The sequence below is a fragment of the Rattus norvegicus genome, chromosome 5 (assembly GCF_021556685.1).
Source record: "Rattus norvegicus strain SHRSP/BbbUtx chromosome 5, alternate assembly SHRSP_T2T, whole genome shotgun sequence".
Taxonomy (NCBI): Eukaryota; Metazoa; Chordata; class Mammalia; order Rodentia; family Muridae; genus Rattus; species Rattus norvegicus.
Window position 1 is genome coordinate 146,936,308 of NC_141538.1, and position 26,578 is coordinate 146,962,885.

The following is a 26,578-nucleotide window of genomic DNA, read 5'->3' on the forward strand; positions in this document are numbered from 1 at the left end:
TACCATTTGGAGAGAAAAAGAGCACTAGGCAATTTAATTACAGCTAAGGCATGTGCTGAATGTGAGGCTGGGATTGATAGAGATTAGCACCATGAAGGGCCCACCTGGCTAAACTTCCAACTTGTGAAAGGAAAGAGCTGGAGATGTTGCTGCACCTAGAATGACCTTGACCCAGCACTTATGCAACCCCAGATGCCACCCTCCCACCATCCCAGTCCCTTACCCGAGACTACAAACCTGGACCTCTACCTCCACCTAGGACCCATGCTCCTTCGTACCTCAGTAACTTTCTCTAGAATGTTCTTCTCTACTTCCAGACCCTTCCTTTCAGACCCAGGGTATTCTATCTATCTTCCGATGTAGCCACAGACATTTGCTGATCTCTAGCCAGAACTCACCCCATGACCCCTGATCCTCAGAGATAAGATGAGCCAGGAAAGGTAAACTGAAGAGAGTTGGCTGAAAGTAGCCTCGGGTGGACTGGCTCCTGGGAAGGGAGTTCTGGTACAAGAAGGCTAGGGAGCGACCTCCTTTCGAGGGGGTGGCAAGACCTTCTACCTGCTTTCTCACATGCTTTCTCCAAAGTTCTTCCCAGCTATTATCCAATCACTATTTGCCACACAGCCCTGGAGTAACTGGGATGCGAGTGGCATTCTAAGGTCACATGTAGATGTAAGGAAGTCGCCTTCCTTTAAAAATCTAGGAACGCCAAAGTCATCCTTAGTCATTATTTTTAAACCCTAAGGAAAAAACTATGGAAGCCAAAGTGCTACAAGCAAGAAAATCACTGTGTATAGACCTCCCTGCTATGGCCTGTCTATCTGAGTGGCTGGTCTGAGAGACCACACTGGGCAGCTTGAGACGAGAGGGTTCAAGTTAAAATGGTGCCATGAACATAGAATATGGAACCACTTTCAAGCCCTCTCAGTAGAGGACAATGTGTCAACTCCTTCCACCTCAGGCACCAGGATTGGAAATGAAAAAAACATGAGCCAGAGAGACCAAAAGGCAGGCATGACTGGCTACAGGAAGGCCTGTTTGGTAAGACCTGTTCACCTGTGCTCAGCCATGTGTAGAGAAGCAGGACTGATCTGAGAAAGGACTCTTCAACCCACTATGTAGCCAGGGCACTACCTTGCTGCAAGATATACCAGGCTCTGTCTACCTACCTCTCTCACCCATATTCCTCCAAAGATGGTGACTCCTCTCGTCACTCTGGTAACAACTCAGCCTCATGCAGAGTGCCTCACCAATTCTGAACGTACCAAATCCTCTGATCTGCAGGAACTCTCAACTTCCATTGTGAAAGGGAGAGTTCCTTGATGATCATACTTTGAGATCCTAGTACCACCTACCTGCCCCCATGTAAGAGGACTTGGGGGAACACAACCACTTAGGCCCTGCGGCACAGGAGTCTTGATAAATTCTGCCTCCCCCATTTTCAGATGTGTTATTAATGCAGGTCTCCTGACTTTCCTAGTCCTCGGTTTTCTACTCTGGGAAGTAGGACTGCTTTGAGGATTAAATGAGATGATACATAAGGCACTTGGCGTACTGGCTGCCAAAAAACAGCTTTTTCTGCTATAAATAATTATTCTGTGATGATGTCACTGCTTCCTCACTTGCTGGTTCTCAATTTACACCTCCTCTCACTGTGAGGAGTCAAGGTTTCCCTGTGAGGATTTGCCCCAACTGCAAACTACCAAGAACAAGAACTGCTTTCCATAGGAAGGGCAGTGAAGGCAGAGGAAGAAACTGGAATCAATACGTTGGGCCATGGGTTCAACTCTAACCCCCACATCACCCATCTGCCTCACTGACTAAGCTCTCAAGTGACAGCCGATGTAAGGACAGCCTGGGGATTCTAGGTGTGTTGAGGGTGTGCAAACCAAATTACACTTGAGAAGTATTTCAAACTTCAATCCTTAGTAGTTGTAATTCATCTCCAAATTACTGGAGTTTTACCAAGATGGCATCTTTTAAGTTTACACCAAGCTTAAACATAGGAAGGTTTCTTTTAGCATGTTTTAGAAACATGGGAGGTATAGATACATATTATTGCTCTTCAGTTGGGAGGAGCTTTCCCTCCCGTATGGGTTCTGCGGTGGGCACTGAAGTGGGAGCTGTTGTTGAAGTCTTTGCCACATTCTGTGCACTTGTAGGGTTTCTCCCCGGTGTGGATCCTCTGGTGAATATTGAGACTGGAACTCTGGTTAAAGCACTTTCCACACTCTCTGCACTTATACGGCTTCTCTCCTGTGTGAATTCTCTGGTGGGTGATGAGGTTGGACCGGTCTCTGAAGAACTTTCCACACTCCGGGCACTTGTAGGGCTTCTCTCCCGTGTGGACCCTATGGTGGGTGATGAGCTTGGAACGCTCGCTGAAGCACTTTCCACAGTCCGCACACTTATGTGGCTTCTCACCGGTGTGAGTTCGTAGGTGGTTAGCCAGGCTGGAGCTCTTACTGAAGCTCCTCCCACACTCCACACACTCGTATGGCTTCTCGCCTGTGTGGATTCTCTGGTGACTCATGAGGGCAGAGTTCTTAGAGAAGCACCTTCCACATTCAGGGCACGGGTACAGCTTCTCCCCTGAGTTGGGGTGACAGGCTCCAGGAGAGTCTGCACCCATGCTGATATTCTGAGGTTGTTTAGGTCTCTCCCGTGTAGAATCTCTCCAGTAAGCACTAAATGATGGACTTTGGCCAAAGTCCTCCCCAGGCTCATTTCGCTGGTCAGGAGTTCCTTGCAAGTGGATGCGCTGAGGTTTCAGTCGGTTTGAGCTCTCGGTGAAACTTTTCCAACACACCCCATATTTATAGGGCTTTTCCCCTGTGTGCGTTCTCTGGTGGGTGATGAGGTTAGAGGGGTCATTGAAGCTCTTCCCACACTCCAGGCATCTGTAAGGCTTCTCTCCAACATGGATTCTCTGGTGGGTACTGAGGTTGGCATGGTCACTAAAACTCTTCCCAGTGTCCAGACACTTGTAGGGCTTTTCACCTGCATGGATCCGTTGGGGGGCAAAGCAATGCACTTTCCGACTGAAGCTCTTCACATGTGTGTCACATCTGTAGGGTTCCTCTGTGAGGTATAGGCCTTGGTGGTCAATGAGTTTTTCTAAGTCCTCCTCAGAAGAGCACTCGTCCCATGGGAGAGTGTTCCTCCACTCCCCCTCGTCTCCATTCTCATGGTCCTCCCTCCAGCCGTGAGGCTGGCAAACAGCTTCTCTGGTGTATCTTGACAAGGCTCCAGGCGAATCCCCCAAATCATCCCGCTCTGAAATCTGGTATTCATCCTCAGGCTTCAACTCAAAACCTGAAAGAACAGACAGAAGTGGAAGGTTTGTTCACTCATTGGCTAGCGCTAACATAACTATATCATGTGTCTTGTCGATTTGGCTAGTACAGATTTATATATTATAGCCCGCAGCTTATAAATGTGAGCAGCACGAAAGCTAGCAAGTTTTTGTGTAAACATGTGCTTCTAGCCCAGAAATGGCTAGCCCCATCCTCCACCCCAGAGACCATGAAGCCTGGCTCTCCTCCCCAGCCATTCCTCTGACGTCTGTATTCAATAATGAACAGCTCTTCTCGTCCTCCAGCACATCAAACAGGCCCCATGTCAACAATCAGTTCCATAGTAACCCAGGTGTGTCCCGGTAAAGGCTGGCCTGGCCACCCAGAGTGTAGGCCAGCACTAACCATGATGGCATATGACAGTGTCCACGCGGTGCACGGGCTTTTCCTGCTTGATCATATTCAATCTTTTGGCTCAGAGACAAAGAGGATTCCTAAAGGGCTCTATAGACCCGAGCACTGCAAACATGCTTGCCCTTCCCCCACTGCCTCTGCCTTGGTAAACTGAAAGATCGCATTCCTACAGCTGCCCTCCAAGGTCTAGTCTGTTAATTTGGCCTCTTCCTCCTACTAAGGCTGACCACTAAGGTCCAGTATTGGTTCAAAGGTTTAAAGTATTTAAGTCCAGCAATCAAAAGGTCCCTTTGGCTCATCTAATTAGCATGCCCAATTAAAATTAAATGCCTCATCCTAATGGGGTTTCCCCTTGTACCTCTAGAAACCATTTGCCTATGGGCCATGTCTGTCTCCTCTCTATCAAGAGGCAGTGTTTTGTCCCTTTCTCCCCACACCTTGTTTCTTATCCTCTCATCCATCTTCTATCTTCTGTCTTTGTTTCTTACCCCCTGCCCTCTGTCCCTCTGGAGCAAATAAATCTCCTATGTGCTGAGAATTCGGTCTTGGGGTGTTCTGTGCCCATTCTGGTCCTTTCAGCCCCCATCTTTGTACCAGGCTGCAGATTGTGCCAACACCCAGTGACGCCAGCTCACCTACCTGGAGTCTGGGAATCTGGAGTCAGAAGTCTAATGGCACCCGCGTCTTCCATCTCGCCCCAGGCCTCTTGGTCATCAGCCTCAGTACCGCTCTGCCCAGGTCCAGGAAGACCTATGGCCTCTCCTACCGTCTCCATGGCCCTGATCACAGTCCGAGCCCTCATCAGTGAGTCCATCTCCTCATAGAAAGGGCAGATTCCCGGTGGACGACTGCTCTTGGCTTTCCTGTAGCTTCGAAGAAGGTTTTTGAATCTGTAGCGGCACTGCTCCAGTGTCCGCAGGAAACCCAGTGCCCGCAGCCGCTCCGCAATGGCCCGGTATATCTGGCTGTTCTGGTGACAGGTACGAAGCTTTTCCGAGAAGGGGGACTCACTGAGGATTGCCAGAAAGACCTTGGTCTCTTCGAAGCCCCAGTGCATGCCTGCTGTCAGAAGTGAAGAGTTCAGACGTGTGAGACTTGAGAGCTTTCCCTAGGTCATTAGGACTGGGGTCACCTGCACTCCTACATGTATAGAACACAGATCTCAGAAACTGTCCAAGGACCTGGGAACACAAACTTCTTCTCAGGGACATGCTAGGGAAGTGGGCAAGGCATCCTCTCTCACCATTTCAAGAGCCAGTCTTGCTGAAGGAGAGGCATGGCGACCAAGCTTTAGCAACTGCATCAAGTGACCCACCTCCTTGGCTTCAGCTGACGACTGACTATCACCCATGAGATTCTCCCTGCACTCACTCAAAATGCATCCCTGTCTCCTTTGGGGGTCCTCCTTTCAACACTATATGGAATCTGAGAATCCCCAAGGATCAGAGACGTAAATGGACCTTGAGGAAGTAACCAGGTGGCAGACCATACCTGAGGATGTGCTTTCCTCATTGGTCAAAGAAGGAAAGGGCCAGGGGGCAGTCTCCATTCAGGTAAGTGATGTAACCCAAGGAGGCAGCAGGGGAAAGAGGTGCAGGGGGAGGGGCTACATGAAAACAGGCAGCGACCCAGGTTCTGCTCCTGCTTATGTGGTTTCCCAAGCTTCAGATGGCTGCCAGTGACTCTCCCTTTGCAAGATTAGGTGTTTGCCACACAGTGAGTGACTGTCAAGGCTACGCTGTGGGTTTCTTCTCTACACTCTAGTATTTCACCCACTCTTTCTTATCCCAGACCTGCTATCTGAGAATTAACGGGCTGTTCTCACACACACTAAGAGAAACACACCTGGTTCACTCAGGTGCCACCTGGGAGTGACTCCCTTTGGAAGCAACTGGACTCTCTCCAGGCCTAGCAAGGCTTCGGGGTTATTTGCTCCTACAACTAAGAGGCGCAGTGCATTGAAGATTGAGTCTGAGGAGGGCCCAGGTACTTGGCACCTCCCTCTAGCGTCAGTGATCCAACTCATAGGCTGGGCTCTAATCTTAGGAGGCAGCAACCTGGCTGGTATTCATCCAGTTAAACGCCATGTTCTTACCAATACGGCTCTGGAGCAGAGCTGGGCCCCCTGCAATCCTGGGCCCGTGAATGGACTCCTCGGCGGCCAGACCAGAACCACTGCAGTCCTGCGTTGCCTCCTCAGACTCCCAGCTCCCTTCGTCTTGGTCATCCATCTCAGTGTCGCTGTCACCCAGCCTGGCGAGTGCTACCGCCTCTCCTGGCCCACCTGTGGTTCTTCTGATGGCTGTCCGAGCCCTCACCAGGGCCTCCAGCTCCTCGTAGAAGGGGCAGGTCCCTGGTGGACGACTGTTCTTGGCCTTCCGGTAATTCCGTAGCAGGTTTTTGACCCTATAGCGGCACTGCTCCAGAGTCCGCAGGAAGCCCCGTGCTCTCAGCCGCTCGGCAATGGCCCGGTATACCTGGCGGTTCTGGTGACAAGTCTGGAGCTTCTCAGAGAAGGGGGACTCACTTAAGATGGCCAGGAAAGCCTTGGTTTCCTCATAGCCCCAGTGCACACCTGACACCTTCATGTCCTCCGTGCCCCATTGGCATGGCTCGACCCAGGCCCTTGCGTCTGCCTGGGCTGCTCCCCGGGCTGCCTTGTCTTGCTCACTGTCCACGCTACCATCTGCGGCGCTCCCAGTCCCAAAATTTAGAAGGCTCAGACCCAAAGTCTCTGCTCCTTGCTCGTGCTGGGAGGCGACACTTGGCTTTGAAGCTGGAACTCCTACACAAAAGGAAGGACAGAAATGACTGAGTAAATGACCCTGTCAGAATGTGTTTCTCTAAACTGTTCCTGAAACTCACGCCCTTCTCCTCAAAGAGGCCGATGAGAAATTCCCACCATCTCCCTAGGGAGAGGTGCTCAGGAGACACGGGGTCCTCGCCAAAAATGAAGGGGACCTGCCAGCTCGTCATCCGAGGTGATGTTATTCATATGTTCCATGAAATACATCGTACAACGGGGTGGCTAGCATGGACCCGCAGTTGACAAACCCAGGCCCCCAAACAACCCCATCAGACTCAACTCACTGGTGGAGGGAAGGGGAGAGGGGTGAGAGAGGGCGAGCGAGAATGAATGTAGAGCCAGAGAGCATCGCTGAGCTAACAGGGAGTGTGCCTGGAAAGCTCGTCCTCTGGGCTCCTAACAATGTAGCTGGTCTAGAGGAAGACCTTCCCAGAAGCACCTGGTCCTCACAAAGCAGAAAGCAAGCCTTTTCCTTACAGTAAATGTTTGAGGCGATCTAGATAAAGAATTTGGGTGTAAAGCCTTTTCAGGGTATTCTAATTCAGCATTTTGGTTCATTTAGGCAAGCACTATTGGGGTCCCACTGTCCAGTAAGTGGCCCTCAGACTTCTAGTCTAAGCCTATCCCAAGTTAACCTGTCACAACCTTCCCTGTTTCCCCCCATTTGTGTGTCACCCTCCCTCTCTCCATCCAGGGAAGGGCCTTTTAGCGTGACTTTCTGTATGGGTGGCCTTCAGAGAAAGGTGTGCTGGTCATATGAGCTTTGACCATTTAGAAGCCCTTGATACTCACTTTTCTCCTGACCTCAGTTTACAGGAGTCTGCCCCCAAGAGGAGTTCTGAACTTTTGAGACAGATGGCCTGGTCCAGTTCCGGACCAAGGAGACTGCACCCAGGTCATGAGCCCCAGCAGGGCCAGCTCTAGGAAATAGCATGCAGCCCCCATTCCAACCTGCAGACTCTCTATACTGGTGGCTACAAGGGATGGGTCTTCTTCCTCCTCTGAAAGTCCAGAGAGGGCAGAGCTCTGGTTCTAAGGAAATGGCAACCCCTCTCTTAGAACTGAGTGTACCAGAAACAGGCCAGTTGGCCCCGGGAGCAGACGACACTTTCCTTACCCAGGCATGCACTGTTCCCACAATCCTCTCCTTCGGGGTCCTGGCAGGGCTCCTCCTGGGCTTGTCTACTGGGGCTCAGGGTTTCCTGTGACACAGACACAGAGGACCTTAAATATCAATGACACTTTAGAAACAGCCCGAGAACCTGACCAGACCTAAGAGAGATCGCTACAGCCATGTGTGGGGACAGCATCACAGTCAGTGAGTAGCAGCAGGTCCAGTGGGGCAAGGGTTAACTCTATGCTCTGTACCCCTCTGAAGAGGCTTGAGTTGGGGGGCAGGCACAGCAAGAGGATGACATGAAAAATAAAGAAGTCATTTACCTGGGACTTGGCTGCCATCTCCCAATCTCCAGCGCTCGCCATCTTTGGAACACTTGGGGCTTGGGGTGTGAAGACAGCTGAAGAAGACAGCAATGCCGTGAGGTAAAAGCCTCGGTTTTCCGAAACCACTTCCTTCTGAGACACAGCTTCCCAAAGGTCACGATGGGATCACACCAAGGGTGCCACATGCCCGCCACACACTTGCCATTTCACTTCCTTTAGAGGATGGGACTCCTAAGCTGCCTTCATGTACCATGTGTGAGGTACCAGTTCCCATCCTGTGAGCAGCACCCACCCACTGCCACGCCAGCACCTTCTGTAGAACTCCCCCTAGTGGGGCATGCTACAAGCATCCTGTTTCACAGAGCTTCTTAACTTTACTGCTCAGTAACAACATCCATCAGACATTTATCCCACCTTGTACCTTCAATTCTACATGTCCTTTCCCCCACGTCCCAAGCCCATCCCTTGGGAGGAAAGGCCTCATTCTCTTACGTGTCCATATCCTTGGCACTTACCACTCTCTTTCAAGGACTCAGGTGGCATCTTGGAAAGGCCAGGATGTGTCTTCTCCACCCTCTGTTTCTGGGGCTGTCTCTCAGAGCAGTGGGCCACTGGCTGCAGCTGGAACCTCTGGAACTCCTGAACTGCTTCAAAGGACCTGGTGTCTTCAGTGCACAGCTCCAGACCCTACACACAAAGTTAAGACTTCCAACCGTCAGATCCCAAGGTCCCTTCAGTGAGATAGGAATGTTACTTTGAGTATGAATGTGTTCCGCGGGGTTAACAGATTCTTAAGATCCAAAGAGGGTTTTAACACAGTAAGAAAGCTAGCTATCAGACTGACCTCAGAATACAAATTGGCATTTATACTACCAAATGAGGTCTATCTTGTTGAATTCTGGGGAGGCTACACTAGTATTTCAAGCAGGTGATCACTATTCAAAGTGTTCTTGATTCCCAGAGGCAAATTACATAAAAATTTGTGACATTAAAAATAATTTATAAGCCTATGTATATGCCTGCTTGCCTCTTAAGTCATTAAAATCGATGGGGAAAGTGCACTAGACACAAAGACAATCCTCTCTCTCCACCCAGCCCTCCAGATGCTGCCATAGCACAGCAAAGACTTTAACCCCTTGGACCCGAACTGTCAACACAGAAGAAAGGCAGATTCGACTGACAATGGAGAGGTATGAGACAACCATGAGGACCATCTTGAGATTCTCATCCAGTAAGTAAAGAGCTTAGAAGTCGTCCTCTGCCTCAGCAAGAAGTAAGTTGAGCAAAACTCAAAGCTCTTAGGTCCAGCAGAGAAGCGAGGCCACAACACCTATGCCTGCCCTCAAGGCTGGAGACGTAAGAGAGGTGACGTCACTGAAGCAGAGACCTCTGAAGGGACCAGTGCCAGCAGGAAAGCCCTACAGCTGGAGGCACAGTGCAAGCAACCTGAGTCAGCTCCAGGAGACCCAGTCACTCACAAGGACAGGTGAGCTTTACTGAGTATTACTTCCAAGAGTTCTACCCTTCCTCACAATGAGGGGAAAAGCACGGCAAAGTCCCCTCATGCTTCTGCAGGGTAGGGTGGGGCAGGGCCAGGAACCATGGTGAAACACACCAGTGTACTCTGTGAGCAATGCTCGCCAGACCACAACCTACTTTACATAAAGGAGCCACCCAATCCATTCCCCACTGTTCTGCACAGGTGACAGACACTTTTCTAGCAGCCTGCCCCACCTGAAAGAGGAAGTCTGAGAAATACTGATGAAGTTCAGAGTCCAGAGCACAGGCTAATCACAGGGCTATAGATTGCCCACTAGACATACTCTGCCACTATATTATAAAAGACTTATTTAGATAGCTCCTTCCACCTGAGACATCATATGCTATCTTTTAACCAAAACTTGCAAGGCACACTAAAAGGCAAGCGACATTTTGAAGAGCAATAAACATGAACCAGTGTCAGATGGCAGGAAGATGGGATTCTCAAACCACAAAACTTAAAAATAGTAGCCCAAGTGCCAGTGGTCTAAACACACTAACTATCTGGCATGGTGACTCTCGTCTACAATCCTGGCAGTTGGGGAACTGAGGCAGGAGGGTTGCACGTTTGAGGCCGGCTGGATTGTACTATAAAACCCTATCTCAAAGACAAATAAAGAAACCAACTAAAAGACCAAGATTGTCTTTGTAACTAAAAAGTCCACTTTAAATACAAAGACATCTTGTAGATAAAAAGCAAAGGGAGTAAGAGATCCTAATTTAACGCTAACCAAAAGAAAGTGGGCTGGGAGATGCCTAACAGTTACAGTTCTTGACACACAAGCAGTTCAGGTCAACCTCGGATCTCCAGAGCCCATGTAAATACAGGCTGATCACGGTGGCCTGTCTGTAATGCCAGCTTCAGGAGGCAGAGACTGGGGATCCCAAGAGCAAGCAAGATTAGCTTTATCCACAGAAGAGACTCCACCTCAATGAATAAGATATGAAAGTGGTTAAAGATGATTCCTGGCCCCAACCTCAAGCCTCCAAGCACACCCCCCTCCACACACACACACACACACACACACACACACACACACACACGCATGCACAAGCACATACGCACACATATAAGCACACATGCAAACATGCATGCATACCACACAAGTGCACATGAAGGAGGGTAGAGTAGGAAAAGCTGTATTAATTTCAGAACAGCAGACTTCAGAGCAAGAGAAGTTCCCAGGGATGAAAAGTGGTAGTTATGATATGAGGGCCAACAGTCTACAAAGGCATAATAATTCCCAATCCACGTAAAGATTACACACGCCTTGATCCTCTGTACGTCTCATAACACAGTCCAAACTGACAGAAGTAGAAGAGGATGAGTGTAGTCGGTGACTTCAGCAGTGCTCTTGGGACAGACAAAACCAAAGACGGTTGAAGGGAAGCGAGCGACGGGTGGTGTAGATTCATTAGTGAGGCGGAGCAGGAGAGGGATCACTGAATTCTGCCAGGAGGAGCTTCTAACGAAGGACCACAAGATCTGCCGTCATGGACTGTTCACTGCCAGGGCAACCGCATGCCAGGCCACAAAACACACCTGAAAGGACAGGATCATGACACCTGTGCTATCAGACCACATGGAGGTGACCCAGAAACAGAAAGGTAACTGGAAAAAGTCCCAGTAAACTTGGGCCCCAAACAATACACAAGTAAATATTTGAGTCAAGGAAGGAATTTCAAGAGAAGTCTATAAGAACTTTGAGTCACACGTAAATACAACTTAAAACAAGAAGGCCTCGGGATGCAGTGAGAGTTGTACAGCTTGGAGTTGAGTTACCAGCACTGCAACCAGAAGAACCCAGGGCTGAAGATATCTGGGCAGCCGAGAGCATGGCTGCTCTTCCAGAAGACCAGGGTCAGCTCCCCACACAGAGTTCATGCGTGTAGCAGCCTTGTCAAGTCCAGCAAAGAATCTTTCAGTGCAGGCAGCTACTCCCTGTATCTCTTACAAGTTTTCTGTCTCCTGTTTTGTGATGCTCCCCGAGCCTTGGGGTAGGGTGTATGGTAGAGACATCCCAGTGAGAGCTGAGCGCTCCAGTCTCTTACTCTGCACGGTAACAGGCTGTGTGTCTCTGAATTAATCCACGCCTGCTGCAAAAGTAGTTTCTCTCATGACAGAAGATGTGGTAATCCGTGGAAATAAAGGTAAGAATTTAGGGGGCAGCTTGATACTATGTCCGTTTAGCAGAATAATCGTATTTGGTTCTCTGCTAAGGCCTGTGACCTTGTCAGTGAGTTTTTAGTCCAGTGAGCAGTACCAAACATGAGCCCCATCTTGTGGAGCAGGCCTCAAATCCAATCATGCCATCTGTTACCCCATAACATTCATGACAACATTGCACCTGCCAAGAGATCTTACCAGGCCCCTTGTCACACTTTCTGCCTCTAGGAAAGCTAGCTAGTGGGGATGAAGCTTCCAGGTTGGTACCAGCTTGGTTTCTCTTTAATTCAAATACATGGTGTCTTCAGTAACAGGCTCTTAGGATTGAGTTCTGAAAGGCGACCAGGGGCAAGGTCTGTAGCCTGTAGTGCTGGTGGGATGGTCTTTGGGGTCCCACTGACCAACAACTTGAAAAGAGGGAACTCATATCTGGAACTGGGCTTTTTATTTGATAGCCTGGGACCTGAGGAAAGCATTGTTTCTTAGGTAGGGTGACTCCATTCATGTGTGTGTGTGCATGTGCATGTGCATGTATGTGACTATTTTAGGAAGCTTGTTCAGTGGCACTTTTCCACATGGCATTTTCAAAGGTCTTGTTAGTTATCCCTTCCCAAACTACCTTGCCTCCCTCATCCCTTTAACCCATTCTTTCCATTGTTCTTTCCCTCCCCCTTCCCCTAGTCATCTTCGCCTATCAACTTGATACATCCCAGAGCTATCTGAGGGAGTTTCAACTGGGGCAGGGCACTTTCTCTATGTCAATTGATGTGGAAGGGTCTCGTCCACTCTGGGCAGTGCCTAGGTAGGTTGACCTGGGTTATATAAGAAAGCTTGCTGAGCAAGCCAGAGAGGGCAAAGCAAGTAGGGAAGAGCATTCTTCCATGGTTTTTGCTTCAGCTCCTGCTTGAGTTCCTGTCCTGATTCCCCTGATTATGAACTGAACTGTGTGAGCTTGAACCTCCACAAGTTGCTTTTGGTCATGGTGTTTTGTCTCAATACTAGAAAGTAACTAACACACCATGACCCCTTACTACTCTCCTGAGCTCTGTGGCACTCCAATTTAAACATGCATCTAAGCCAGGCAATGGTAGCACACACCTTTAATCCCAGCATCTGGGAGGCAGAGGCAGTTGGATTTCTGAGTTCCAGGCCAGTGTGGTCTACTTAGTAAGTTCCAGGACAGCTAGGACTACATAGAGAAACCATCTCGGACCCCACCCGCTCCCCAAATAAAATGAAATGAACACGCATCTAAATTGTCAAAGCTAACATCTATACATAAGAGGGAACATGCAGCATTTGTCTTTCTGGGTCTGGGTTACATCACCCAAAGTGATTAATTACAGCCCCAACCATTATCTGTGAATTCCGTAATTCATTTTCCTATCAGTTAAATAACATTCCACTATATCTACACATTTTCATTATCCATTATCGTCTGCAGAAGGACATCTGGGCTGTTTCCATTGTGCAGTTACTGTGTATAAAGCAGAGTGAAGGTGGACGAGAAGGTTCCTCTGTGGCAGAAGACAGTCCCTCAGGAATGTGCTGAGCAGTGGTATAGCTGGATCACACGACAGACCTATTGCTAGCTTTGTGGCAAACCTCCACACTGACCCCTCAGTGGCTGTGCCAGCCTGTACTTCCACTAAGAGGCATTAAATATCCCCTCCCCCATATCCACACCGCTCTAACTTGTCAGCCGTTGATGTTGTTGTTGTTGTTATTGTTGCTGTTGTTTTATTCTCAACTATCCTGACTGGGGTGAGATGAAGTCTCAGAACAGTTCTAATTTGCATTTTGCCAGGAGCCATCAGAAGAAGCTAACAACTAGCAGGTGATCTTCCTGAGATGGTTCCTCATGGACTATCAAAGTTAATGATGGACTCGCTTCTCTAGGCAAGGCTGAGAAGAATTTCATTTTAGGGAAGATTCCTGCTATTAATATGCTTTTCCTGTTGGTATTAAATATATATTACCATCACTAGGTATTAGCCCATCCTTTTGAGCATATCTCTGCAGATCTACGAAGATGTACTGTCTTGTAGTGACGCTAGACAAATAGATGACTTCTTAACTCTTAATGATGATCCTATAAGAATTCCTAAAATTGGAGTTGGGGATTTAGCTCAATGGTAGAGCGCTTGCCTAGCAAGTGCAAGGCCCTGGGTTTGGTCCTCAGCTCCGGGGTGGGGGTGGGGGTGATGTTGGGAGGGGCATCCTAAAATTACATTAGTAATTATCAAGCTCTTTTATAATAGAACTGCTATTAAGTCCTTTCTGACGTCAAAACTGCATTGAGAACTCTGCCAGTCTTCAAGTGTCATGAGTTAATTGCTTCTGAGATAGTAAGCAGGTATCTACAAGTCAGAGCACTTTCTGCGAGGTTGTAAAGCAATTAACCAAAGGACATAAAAAGGGAACTAAGGATTTACTATAGGTGCGAGGACAGAAGATAAAATATTCACTGGGTTTATCTATACAAAACTTCACTAATACCTTAGTCACAGAAATTATGGTTTTTAACTCTCCATGAACCTAATGAGCTAGTGAGAGACGGTGAATGTTTAGCCAGATACGCATGTAAGCACTGTGTTGTAAGCTTCTTATTCAATTTATGGTTTAAATTTTATGTGTAGACTTGTGAACTTTTTACCATGTGATTTTGTATCTGAAAGATGTGTAAGTGCTGAGAACAGAGGAGAAAGAACTGAACTAAAGAATAAAAAACAACTTAGAAGTGAAGGCTTAGCATTGGGAGTAAGGGCATTGGAAGTAAGGGCATTATGGGGATCCGGCTGTTTGGGGATGAGGTGTTAAATGCCAAAGACTGCAGCTTCTGGCCTCAGAGCAAATCCGACAGAGAGGTCAGCTACAGAATGACAGTGACTTAGACTTAAGATAGTAAATTTTTTATTATTAAAAGGCAACCCTAAATATCTCCCAAGATCAAGTCTTGCCCCCACTGACATTCTTTCCCCTCTGTTGTCTCAAGAAAGAAGAACGGCTGGGGCTGGCCCCAGCAGCATTTATCTGACCACTAAGGATATTGAAAGTTTTAAAAAATGGATTTCTCAGTCATTTGTATTTCTGCTCTTGAGAATTCTTTGTATAGTTCCACGTTCCAAAAGTTACTTGGGTTTCGAATATTTGTTGTTTAGGGTGTGGGGTTGTTTTGTTTGCTGTCAACTCTAGATACTCACCCTCTATCAGATGTATAACTGGCAAGTCCTTTTCCCCATTCTACGGGCTGTTTCTTCACTCAGATGATGATGTCCTTTGCTGTGCAGAAGCTTTTTAGTTTAATGAGGTCCCACTTGTCAAATGTTAGTCTTAATGCCTATGATGCAGCAGTCTAGCTAGGAACGTCCTTTCCTGAGCCCATGGGTTAAAGCACATCCCTAACCCACCCACCCACCTTCTCCTCTATCAGACTCAGGTTATCAGGTCTTACACTGAGGTCCGTGAGTCATGTGGACTTGAGTCTCGTGTAGAGTGAAAGACAGGGATCTAGCTCATTCTACATGCAAACTCTCCAGTTTGACCGGCGCCATGTGCTGACATTTGATGCTGTTGTGGTGTTTCAAATGAGAATAGCCCCTTAGGCTCGTGTATTTTCATGTCTGGTTCACAGCTGGTAGACTTCAGGAAGGAGGAGGAGGTGTAGCCTCGTTGGAGAAGGAAAGCCCACAGCAGGTCCAGTCTTGTTTCTAAAACAAAAATCCCAGCTGTTCGATTTTGCCAAATGAAGCCTTGGGAGCCAGATACTGTGGTAAATGCTCACTAGCTCAGAGAGGCAGAGAAAGCACCTAGCTGACCTTCCTACTCCACTTCCCCTCCAGAAGGAAAAAGCTCTTTCTCCTTCTCCACGCTGTTTTAAATGCCCTTTGATTCAAAAGACCCTCCTTTCTGTTCATTTATGTTCACTCCCTATTGGCTGGTTACTTGCTCTGCCTCTTGACCTAGGGTCAACTTTGTGTAGCTCTTGGATTAAAAGTGCGTGCTAGGGCTAAGCCACACCACAAGCACTTGTCTATGGTAAACAGAAAGCTCTAGGATCAAAGGCTGAGCTGTACCGTAATTAGAAACAGGTTTTTCCAGTCCACAATCTTGGGGTTCACACTGTGATCAAATATCCTGTATCACAGTTTCATTCTCTCTCTGCCTCCGTCTTGCTGATGAGGATGAAAGCTCTTAGCTGCTGCTCCAGCACCATGCCTACATACCACCTTGCTTCTCCATGATGGCCATGGACTAGCCCTCTGAAACTGTAGCTTCCTTTTACAAACTGCCTTGGTCCTGGTGTCTTTTCACAGCAATACAACAGTGACCGAGAAAGCTGTGTTTTCCCCAGTGTGTATTTTTTGTCAAAATCAGGTGGCTGTAAAAGTGTGAGCTTTTTATCTCAGTCCTCGTTTCCATCCCATGTATCAAATGTGTTTGTTCTGATGCCAGAATCTTGCTGGCTTTATTACTCTATCTCTGTAGTATGGCTTGAAATCAGAGATGCTGGTGTCTCCAGCAGTGCTTTTTATTATTCAGGATGGTTTTGGCTATCCTGGGTCTTTCGTGTTTCCATATAAATTTAATTTTTTCCCCCAATTTCTGTGAAGAACTGTGTTGGGCTTTTGATGGAGAAGACTGCATTAAATCTGCAGACTGTTTTCAGTATAATGACCATTTTCACAATATTAACCCTACCATCCATGAGCATGGAATGTCTTTCCATCTTCTGGTGCTCTCTTCAGTTTTTTCAGTGTCTTCAAGTTCTCATTGTACAAGCTTTCAGTTTCTTGATTAGATTTATTCCAATGTTGGGGTGTTGGTTTTTTTTTTTTTGAGGGAGGGGTGAAGTAATTGTGAATAATGATTTCTTGATTTCTTTCTAGTATTTTCTGTTTGCATATAGGAAGATGGTTTTTCGTGTGGTAATTTTGTATCCTAATAGGCTTTTTGAATGTGTTTACCAGCTATGAATTGGGTATTTTGACATTTTCCTTTCCTTTTCGGTTGCTTCTTTTATCTCTCTCCTGTCTTACTGCTCTAGCTAAGAAAATAAGCACTATATTGAACAGGAGAGGAGAGAGGGGATACTCTTGTCTTGTCTTATTCCTGATTTCAGTGGAAATATTCCATTTAGTTTGATGTTGACTGTGGGCTTGTGTCATATCCTTTATTATGTAGAGGTATGTCCCCTGTCCCATTCTCTAGAACTCTTTTTTTTTCTTTTTCTTTTTTTTTTTCTTTTTTTCGGAGCTGGGGACTGAACCCAGGGCCTTGTGGTTGCTAGGCAAGCGCTCTACCGCTGAGCTAAATCCCCACCCCTCTAGAACTCTTATTATGAAGGGATGCTGGCGTTTGTCAAAGGCTCTTCTGCTTACGAGATGATCGTGTGGTTCCTGCACTTTAGATCAACTGACGTGGAAGACTATATTTATTTACTGTTGAACCAACCATGTGTCTCTGGGATGGAGCTGACTTGACTGTGGTAGATGGTATTTTTGATGTGTTCTTGAATTTGGCTTGTATTTTATTGAGAATTTTTGTTGAATCTTGGCTTACCATCGATTCTAAGTTTATATGGAGAGGCAAAAGAACCAGAATAACCCAGACTCCTCACCACAGACTTACGGATGCCAACCAAGCATGTGAAAAGGTGTTTATAATCATTAAGAAACACAAATTGGGTAGTAGGAAGAAGGCTCGGTCAGTGAAGTGCTTGCACAGCAAGGTTAGGACCCGGCACCCAGGGCAAAAACAGTGTGCACCTGTCATCCCAGCCCAAGGGAGGAGGATGCATGCACCTGTCATCCCAGCCCGAGGGAGGAGGATGCATGCACCTGTCATCCCAGCCCGAGGGAGGAGGATGCATGCACCTGTCATCCCAGCCCGAAGGAGGAGGATGCATGCACCTGTCATCCCAGCCTGAGGGAGGAGGATGCAGGAGGCTCCCGGGAGCTCACTGTACAGTATCTCTAGCCAGTCAGTAAACTACAGGCTCAGTAAGGGACCACATCTCAAACTAATTTAGAGAAACTATTGAGGAAGACTCCTGACATCAACCCGTGGCCTCTAACATGTGCATACAAACTCACCCATATGTGCACCCAACCACACATATAAGAAATGACAAATTAAAATGTGGGACCCCGTTGCAATTATCAGAATGCCTGGCATCCCAACATAAAACCAAAGACTACTAAGGATGAGCAACCACAGAAACCCACGCTCACTGCCAGCAAAAGACGTAGAACAGCAGGGCCACGTTCCAGAACAGTTCAACAATGTCTTGTAAGACTATAAACACCCCTCGGCAATAAAAACCAACAATGCAGTCCTTTATTTTCACCCAAATGGCCTGAGATCTCATGTGCCCACGAAAATGTACACATGACACTTACGGTGCTTTCAGTCCTATCTGACGAAACATAGACACAACCAAGACATCCTTCTGCCTTGACTGGAGGAACTGGTGCATCCAGACAACAGAACAGAATTCAGTGCTGGAAAGAAAAGCAATTATCGAGCCATGCATGGAAGAACACTAAGTATGCGTTACTTAGTAAAAGAGGCCAAGGCATAAAGGTCACAGACTGTGGCACTCCGCCTCTGTGGCATTCAAAGAAAGGCTACTCTAGGTGATGGCAGAAACATGAGTAGTTGCCAGGGGTTGGGAGGAGAAGGAATCCAGTAAGCGGAACATAGGACTGTTGAGGCAGTGAGCCTACTATGAGCAATACCATAACTGTGGACACGTGTCATCATGTGCCTGCCAAAATCCGTACAATGCATAGCACCGGCAGTGAGCCTTGGCGTGACATGCACACTCTGGGGCGTGGGGGGATGATGATGTCAGTGCAGGCTCACTGGGGTCATAAACGTTCCACTCTGACAGGGGATGAGGACAGTGATGGAGACCACATCTGAGAACGCCGTACTCGCCACTCAGTTCTAAACCAAAAAACTTTTCAAAATAACGAATACTCCGTCAGAATACCTGATGAAGGGTGGGGTTCCAGAGGAAATAAGCTAAAGACTGTAAGACAGCGGTACTCGAAGACCCCTTTTAGGGAAACATCTTAGGGCCACTTGGTCCTGAGTGAAGGCACCGACAACAGGGTGAGGTTCACCCTGAGGAGTTAAAAAGTTCACCCTCTAATGAAGAATTAGATTTGCCTCCAGAAAGGGAGACAACTCAGAGATCTTGTAACTCTAGGCCACAAGCTGTGGCGCATGCACTGTAGAAGGCTTCCCCCTGTGCACCTACTACTGTGAGGACCCAGGAGCAGGCAGAGAAGCTGGAGAACAAACATGGAGGTAGGTCATGGAAAAGGGGGAGCAGAGAGGACGCCATTGCTTTATCTCCTTTTTCTATTTTAGAAGGTTCAACCTTTGGCCACTTCACAGGGGTGTCGCTTGAAAAACTAGCCTAATCTGGCTTCTCACTTCACAGTCGAGTATCGAAAACGCTCTGAGTTCAATCCTCATCTCAGGGTCTCACATTCTTCATCCTCCAGCTCCGGAGTCCGAGGGATTCCACTGTTTCTTCCCTGTGCTCAAGCTCTGTGTTTGGATGTGAAATGGTAGCTTTCTGCCAGTCTATAAAGGAGTCCAGGAGCAGAGCCACGGACCTCGGCCCTCCCTCCCCTACTCTCTCATCTATACGGAGCTTTACGGTTTAAATGGATAGAAAACCTTGTCATTTACAGCATATGTATTCTCTAACACAGAGTCCTCACAACCAAACGTGGTCAGGTACGAGGCCATGGGGATTCCTGACTGTAGCAAGTGGAGAGCCGCAAGGGTGTGAGGTGAAGTTTCCGTCCAAAAGGCTGCATCAGCCTGAAGCCAGCCACAGGGGCAGCTGCAAGCAGGATCCAAATTCTGTGCCATGGGAAAATGACATATTACATGCTAGGTTCTCAGAGTTGCTTGTGAGTTGTTGAGACTGCGGATGTGGGATCCACAATGCCCCTCCCCTTTTCGTCTCTACCACTCAGATTCGGACAAGTTACTTACCTTGCTGCTGGCTCATTTGAAAAACAGTATCCTGACAGGATGACCTACACACATAAAAGGCTCAGAACAGGGCCTGACACACAGTGGGTGTGCAGGGACATCAGTGAATGCTCCCCTGAGCCTTACCCTCGGGGGCATTTTAAACTGCACTTTTGCAGATGAAGCATCAGTTTCGCAGTGGAAAGAGCATGCATGACCTTGAACCCCAAGGATGGAGGGGCTGAGTGGGAGGGTTGGGCTCTGGTTCGCTCTCCAAGCGACCTCCATGAGACATCCGATTCTTGGAACCCTAATCTACCAAATGAACACAGTAAAACTCTTTCTGCCTCTGTGCTGCTACACGCATCAGAAGAGATCCGAGTACGTATAATGACTGTTGAACACACAGCATAATACAGGTCGGGCACACTGAATGGTACTGGTTAGGCACACACCCTCTAGTCAGACTTTTCCGAGTGCAAATCTTGGCTCTACAACCCAGTAGCTGGTGATTTTGAACAAATTATCTCTCTTTTCTTTGCCTCCATTTCCTCACTAGAAAAACTAGGCTAACAGTACCGGCCCACCTTATTAATCTGTGGCAGAATAAATGCTAATACAAGTCAAGCAGTCAGAATACTACCTGCTACGCAGCAGGGCTCAGTAAATGGTAATTACTCAATGATCACTATTATTCCAATTTGGGGGAGATTATTAACCCAATCCCAGACTCGCTACCTTGCCTAATCAGCTTCTCAGAGAACAGACTGTTAGCCTCACCTGCTGTCCAGCAGCCCAGGCCTCTCGGTGCCAATCCTCCACCAGGGCCACCGCCTCCTCTCCGCTCTCGGGGTGTCGTGCCTGCACCCAGGTCTGCACCTCCCTGGGTAAGATAGATAGGAACTGCTCCAGCACCAACAGCTCCAGAATCTGTTCTTTCAGGCGAAGCTCAGGTCTCAGCCAACGACAGCAGAGAGCCCAGAGCTGGCTGAAGGCCTCATGGGGTCCAGCCGCATCCTGGTACTGGAACTGCCTGAAACACAGGCGGGAAACTTCGGGGCCAGGGACAGAGCTATGGCTGCTCTCCTCAGGCCTGGAGCGTGATCCCCACGAGTCCTCCTCCAGCTTCACGATAAGGAGGTCTTCCGGCTCGGGCGGGGGCGAGGCCACAGCCATCATCTGGCCTGGATGCTCCACTTTAGCAGGGTCGTCCTCATCCGGTGGCTTCCTGCATTGACGATGTGTACTTCTTGGGAGGGACTGCTCCCCAAGACTGTGAAGGCAGAAAGACACAGCACGGTGAGGGAGAGGATACAGGAGCCCTGTTTCCTTCTCTTCTCTCATCCCTTCCACAACCCGTGACGGCGCAGGGAGTCTCAGAGACACTGCTTTGCAAAGGGCGGGAAGTGGGACCAAGATCGGGCACCAAAGCCAGCACCCAGCTCGCTCTACGAGAAGACAGCGCCATGTTACAGCTTTTGGGACACGCCTAAATGTTTAATCCAAGAACCCTGGCCATCTGGGCTCTGACCCTAGTGTGGCCTTTCTCTCCTCTACGCCATGTTCCAAAGCTAACCTTCGCCAAAGCTGGACCCCGAGAGGATCATCTCTTCCATGAGACCTGCCTTCTGAGACTTGAGACTTGATCCTAGTATGATCATCTGGCAAAATCCCCCTCACCCCAGTCATCCCACACATAATATTCACCATCTCTAAATGGACGCTTTGAGAAACTCCAGCCACAGCAGTCTGCGTACCTCATGGCTCCGACACTTGACTACCCTCTCAATACCTCATATCCAGCGGGTCAAAACCAAACGCACAATCCCCAGCAATCAGGGGGCCAAGGCACGAAGAGTCTAAGTTTAAGACCAGCTTGAGCTACAACAGCAAACAACCAAAACTCTGACTCAATCAATCAATCAACCAATCAATAAATGATAAATAAATAAAAGGAAATAAATAATAAAATCCTGAGTTCCTCACCTTTTACGGCAAGCTGCATGGAGTCACTGCCAGTCCATTCTCACCTACCTAGGCCTCTCCTGAAACTGCATGTTTCCAAGGCCCTCCTGTTCCCCAGAACAGGACTCGTCCTTGGTCACCAGCTTCCACCGCCTCATGTGCTCTCTCTCCCTGGCAACCGTGATCACCCTATTATAATTACCACAGTGCCCAGACCGCAGCTTCAGAAGGCTCTAGCACAGTGCTCGGCACGTGGAGGAAACATGGGAGTGAAGTTGTGAGCTCACGAGGACAGGATCACACTAGACCAAGGACAACTGGTTGCCTGCCCACGTCACAGGGGTTCCTCTCTCCCCGACTCCCACCTTTCCAGGACACCATCTTCCACTACCCTCTGTAGAGAAACGCACACATTGGCACCCAAGGGGGGTTCAGCCTCCCTGATGACAGCCACACTGGGTTCTCTTAGAAAACAAGCTCGTCATCGCAAGTCTAATGGCATAAAGCACACCCAACGGAAGGAGGCCATTGGCTGCATCTAAGTTGGAATGGCACAGCAGAACTAAGAGGCGAAGGATGGCAGCATTGGGTATTCTGGGTCATCTGACTGGGATGTGTGGAGACAAGGCAAGAGTGACAAAAAGCATAGAGACTAGCCAAAAAGACTTCCGTGTACTTAGGAAGATGCTTAGAGAACACAGGGCCACTGGGCCACTTCTGGCTACCAAACCACTTCCTCCAGGAAGAGTGCCTTGGTGTTCTCAGTCATGCCCCACCGCCATGCCTGCTCCTGTTCCCAAAGCAGCTGATACACGGCTCTGACATAAATGCTCGTCCATGTTTTGCAGTCGCCTATCCCTACAGTGGACAATGCCATTACACTGTTTACCAGGCCAGCAGAGTACTCAGCCTCAAATATGACAAACAGCAGGGCATTAAAGGGATTTGTTGCCTTGTATTAAATATATAACTCTTATATCAAAATTCTAGACTGTCCATGATTTATATTAAAGAATCAACATTTCAAGCGCAAGGCCCTGGGTTCGGTCCCCAGCTCCGAAAAAAAGAACCAAAAAAAAAAAAAAAAAAAAAAAAAAAAGAATCAACATTTCCTAACTTTTTTTTATAAAAAAAAACACATTTTCCTGACACACTAATCCATTATCTGTCACTGTCATACACAAGGACTAACCTGTCAGGCATTCACAGAGCGAATGTGCCCCTGCGTTGTACTGGGAGCTACAGATCCAACAGTCCCTGGGACAGAGAGGCCCCTCAGCCTTCACAAAGTTACAGTCTAGGGACAGATGGTGAGTTGGCAAGTAAAGGCTCCTACGTTCCGGCATAGAGGGGACACCCATCAGGCAATGAGCAGACAGAGCCAGAGCACAGGACATCTTTTGGGGAAGAGATCCTAAAAGCCTCAAAGGTTCATTTCAAACAGATGGCAGGAACCCCTGTCGGAATCATATATCAATCTTTCCATAAGGACTACAGAATAGTGTAGGGGAAGGGAGGTCAACGCGTCATCCAGGAGCTGTGTAAGGGCATTCTCCAGCCCTGAGGCCACCAGAGATACACCCAGGCCTCCAAGAGGTGCTTTTATTGGCTCTAAGTACAATTCTAAGCATTCTCCATCTATACGTGCACAGAATTCTCCAGACAAGCAAGTGGAGGGCCATTACTGCTAAGGTGACATTCACTGTAACACCCATGAGCCAGGAAGACCAGAGAGAGAGAGTGCACTAATTCTCAGAGTCAATTCCACCCGTGTCTGTTCCACAGTGGGCATGAGGTACTGATCCCCAGCTCTCTGCTACTCCCCGCCTGCCTTTAGTTTCATGAGCCTTCCTTGTCACTGCACGGAAACAGGCTGTCTTCCGCACCGCATTTTCAGACAGAAGTCAATTCTTCTGCTTCACGGTCACACTAGAAAACCTGGCTGTGTTAGTAAGCTTATGCAAACACAGAGTGCTCACTGAATCGGCTCCTTACCAAAGGACTCCCAAGCTGTGATGCATAGAGAGAAACAGAACTTCCCAGAGAGAGAAGGTGGGGAGAGGGGGAAAGGAGGGCTGGGAGAAAAAGTCCTAAAACCACCAAGTGTCTAAGATAGGATCTAGGCCCAGGTCAATCTCCAACCATTTTCTGTAATCGAGTCACATCCTCCTACGCTGCTAAATGCTGTGGGGACAGACGAGAACATCCAGGGAAGAGTGAGACTCTAGATCTTCTGCCTATTGACTGCTGCGTGGTACCGGGCAGATCAGACAGCTTTCTGTCCTACCCAGTTCTTCTCCCAGGTTAAAGCAGGCAGCAAGCCTGAGATGGAAAAAGTGAATACACACAATGGCAGGGACTGTGACCCACGGTGAAGTCCTGAGGGAATGGGGATCCAGGATGTCCCCAGGTCTCCTGCCTTTTCCAAGAGAAACTAGACCTCTAGAGTTCAAGGCTGACAATAGCCAGAACCATTTCAGACACATGAGGACTAAATAAAGCATGACCGTAGACTTTACCCCACGTGGGATCCAACTATGTCTCCTCTTGTGGTGCTACTCCCCGTGTCTCCACTACTCCCTGCCTGCTTTTAGTTTCGAGAGCCTTTCTTGGCACGGAAAGGAAGCAGGGTGTCCTTCCTACAGTATTATCTCAGACAGAAGTCTAGGTTAAATAAATCACAAAGGTTTCTCTTCCAGTACCCAGAAAGACTCAGGAGGGGTGCTCAATCAAAACCAGGGCCACCAGAATTCATTGTATGAAATTCTCACATTTTTTTTTTTTTGGTTCTTTTTTTCGGAGCTGGGGACCGAACCCAGGGCCTTGCACTTCCTAGGTAAGTGCTCTACCACTGAGCTAAATCCCCAGCCCCACTTAACCATGGGGAAGCTGAGCAGTGCCTTGACAACCAGGGCACTGGATATGGAGCTAAGTCCCCCCTCCACTGGCTCCTATAACAATAGAGGTGGAAAGGAGATGCCCCCCAGGTCCAGAGAAAGAACCAGATTGGTTGGGGACCTCAAAACAGTAAGAAACCGGGGGGGGCTCACAATGGTTATCAGTCAGTCCTACTGAGCTAACTGTACACTTTATGGCTGTAAGAGGTGAGACCCACATCTAAGGACTTAAACTGGGGAGGGCAGATAGGTCTCACTTAGCAGACCATCCTCCATTGTGAGCCTATGTACCTAGAGTAGTCTGCTGAGAAATGACTACTGCATGAACATATGTTATGATCAATTAACAAAGGCTGCAAGGCCTCAGGAAAGGGAAACCACTGTATATATCCCTGTGTTGGCCAACACTGTCCTTAAGCCCCCAACAGCCTCAGCTCTCAGCAGGCATCAATTCCAGGAAGAAGACTGAAGCTTATAGCCCTGGAAGTCCATAGCTATCTTCAAACCTAGTCTAACAAAGCTCACCCTGACAGTCTTTAGTCCTCATTCCCCGAGCATTTACTCATTTGCTTGACCTACATTGGTCTGGACAAAGGGACAAAGTTCATTCTTGCCCTGATGAAGCTATCTAGTGGAAGAGACAAAAAAAAAAAAAAGTCACAGATATTAATGTTAATTAATATATTAGGGGTTGGGGATTTAGCTCAGTGGTAGAGCGCTTGCCTAGCAAGCGCAAGGCCCTGGGTTTGGTCCCCAGCTCCGAAAAAAAAAAAAAAAAGAAAAAAAATAATATATTAATATATTAATCCAATGTCATAAATATATTATGATTTGGGAGCTGGGAAGTTGGAGGTGACAACTTGCAGAAGGGAACTGTTGAACTGGCCCTAGAGTGGTTCTCTGCAGAGAGAATGGGGGATGGGTTCAGCAGAGAGATAGGCTGTAAAAGCAGTGAGCCCGCCCGGAGAATGGGAAACACTTTGGCAGTCTCGGAGTGTGCAGTATGGGGAAAGTGGGCTGCAAAGGGAATTATGGAGAATCTATTAGATCGGATTTCACTCAACACGTGCTGCATGCCAAGGATGGATTCCAAGCTGGAGAACGATCGGAAGGTACAGTCAGAGTTTAAGGGTTTCAACAGATCACACTGGCTGCAAATGTTTCCCCGAGCTGCTGGAGAAATGAAAATGTGGACACTTCCGCAGAGATTCTCGGAAGATAGGGGTAATTTTAAGAAATACTAAAGAAATGGCAAGCCAGGAACAGCGAACAGCGAATGGCGAACGGTGTGAGTGTGGAAGAATGCAGGCGCAGGCAGAATCAGCGGGTAAAACAAGTAGGTCGGTGGGCGGGTCAGTAGAGGTGGTAGGTTAGTAGATGAAAATGCCTTTCAGTTTCCTCAGTTATGAGGGAGGAAGTACAGGTTTGGGATTAAACACAATGGCCAGTCCCGTCACAGATGACATGAACTCGGGTGTGGAGAATGAAGCACTATTTTAAGGTCAGACTTCCAGCTCAGGGCCTCTTCACTTTGCCAGGGCCCTTGAATCCTCTCTCCCCTTGGCGGTGTTTTTCTAAACCCGAAGGTGACTTCCCCACACAGCCAAAACTCAACCCTACCACCTCACCCACAGACCTCTGCAAGACCCGCCTCGCTGCTCGCCTCTCAAACTCACTCTTCATCCCGACCCCTCAGTGACCCTGCCCATCTCTAGACGCTGCATCCTCTGCCCGCCCCCACCCCGCCCCGGTACACATACATACACATAAACACACACACACACACACACACACACACACACCACTGCTTTCCCCTCTCACTTTACACACACACACACACACACACACACACACACCCCACACTGCTTTCCCCTCTCACTCTCCCCTCTCACCTTCCCAGCTCCCCCCAACCCTACCCGGCTACTACCACCTCCAAAGCCTCCAGCCCAGCGCCTGAGTCTCAGCTGCACCCCATCCGCCACCCAGACTCACCCACAGAGACACCCACTTCACAACAGGGCGGAAGTGCTCCCGGGCTCTTGCAGGGAATGCT

General features: G+C 48.3%; 1 protein-coding gene across 15 annotated transcripts; it reads right to left on the reverse strand.

The window, feature by feature from the left end:
- Zscan20 (zinc finger and SCAN domain containing 20) lies at positions 1 to 26,578 on the reverse strand. Of its 15 annotated transcripts, none has more exons than NM_001431231.1 (8): positions 26,518 to 26,558; positions 20,444 to 20,936; positions 8,475 to 8,646; positions 7,957 to 8,033; positions 7,634 to 7,718; positions 5,806 to 6,495; positions 4,350 to 4,769; positions 1 to 3,315 (listed from the first exon to the last, which is right to left on the reverse strand). In NM_001431231.1, exons 2-8 carry the CDS (start codon positions 20,840 to 20,842, stop codon positions 2,066 to 2,068), a joined length of 3,093 nt encoding a protein of 1,030 aa, NP_001418160.1. In that variant the 5' UTR covers positions 20,843 to 20,936; positions 26,518 to 26,558; the 3' UTR covers positions 1 to 2,065. The 15 variants fall into 15 exon arrangements, with proteins under 15 accessions (NP_001418160.1, NP_001418159.1, XP_087406751.1 ...); NM_001431230.1 differs by having other exon boundaries at positions 4,350 to 4,772; XM_087550625.1 differs by having other exon boundaries at positions 6 to 3,315; positions 26,534 to 26,578.

Bases quoted from the DNA above. Each gene is read 5' to 3' on its own strand.
- Zscan20 (NM_001431230.1), bottom strand. From the start codon at position 20,842: ATGATGGCTGTGGCCTCGCCCCCGCCCGAGCCGGAAGACCTCCTTATC. The intron at 7,719-7,956 runs GTAAATGACTTC...TCTGTGTCACAG, and splicing joins AGATGGCAGCCAAGTCCCAG to GAAACCCTGAGCCCCAGTAG. The intron at 3,316-4,349 runs GTAGGTGAGCTG...CTGTTCTTTCAG, and splicing joins TCCAGATTCCCAGACTCCAG to GTTTTGAGTTGAAGCCTGAG.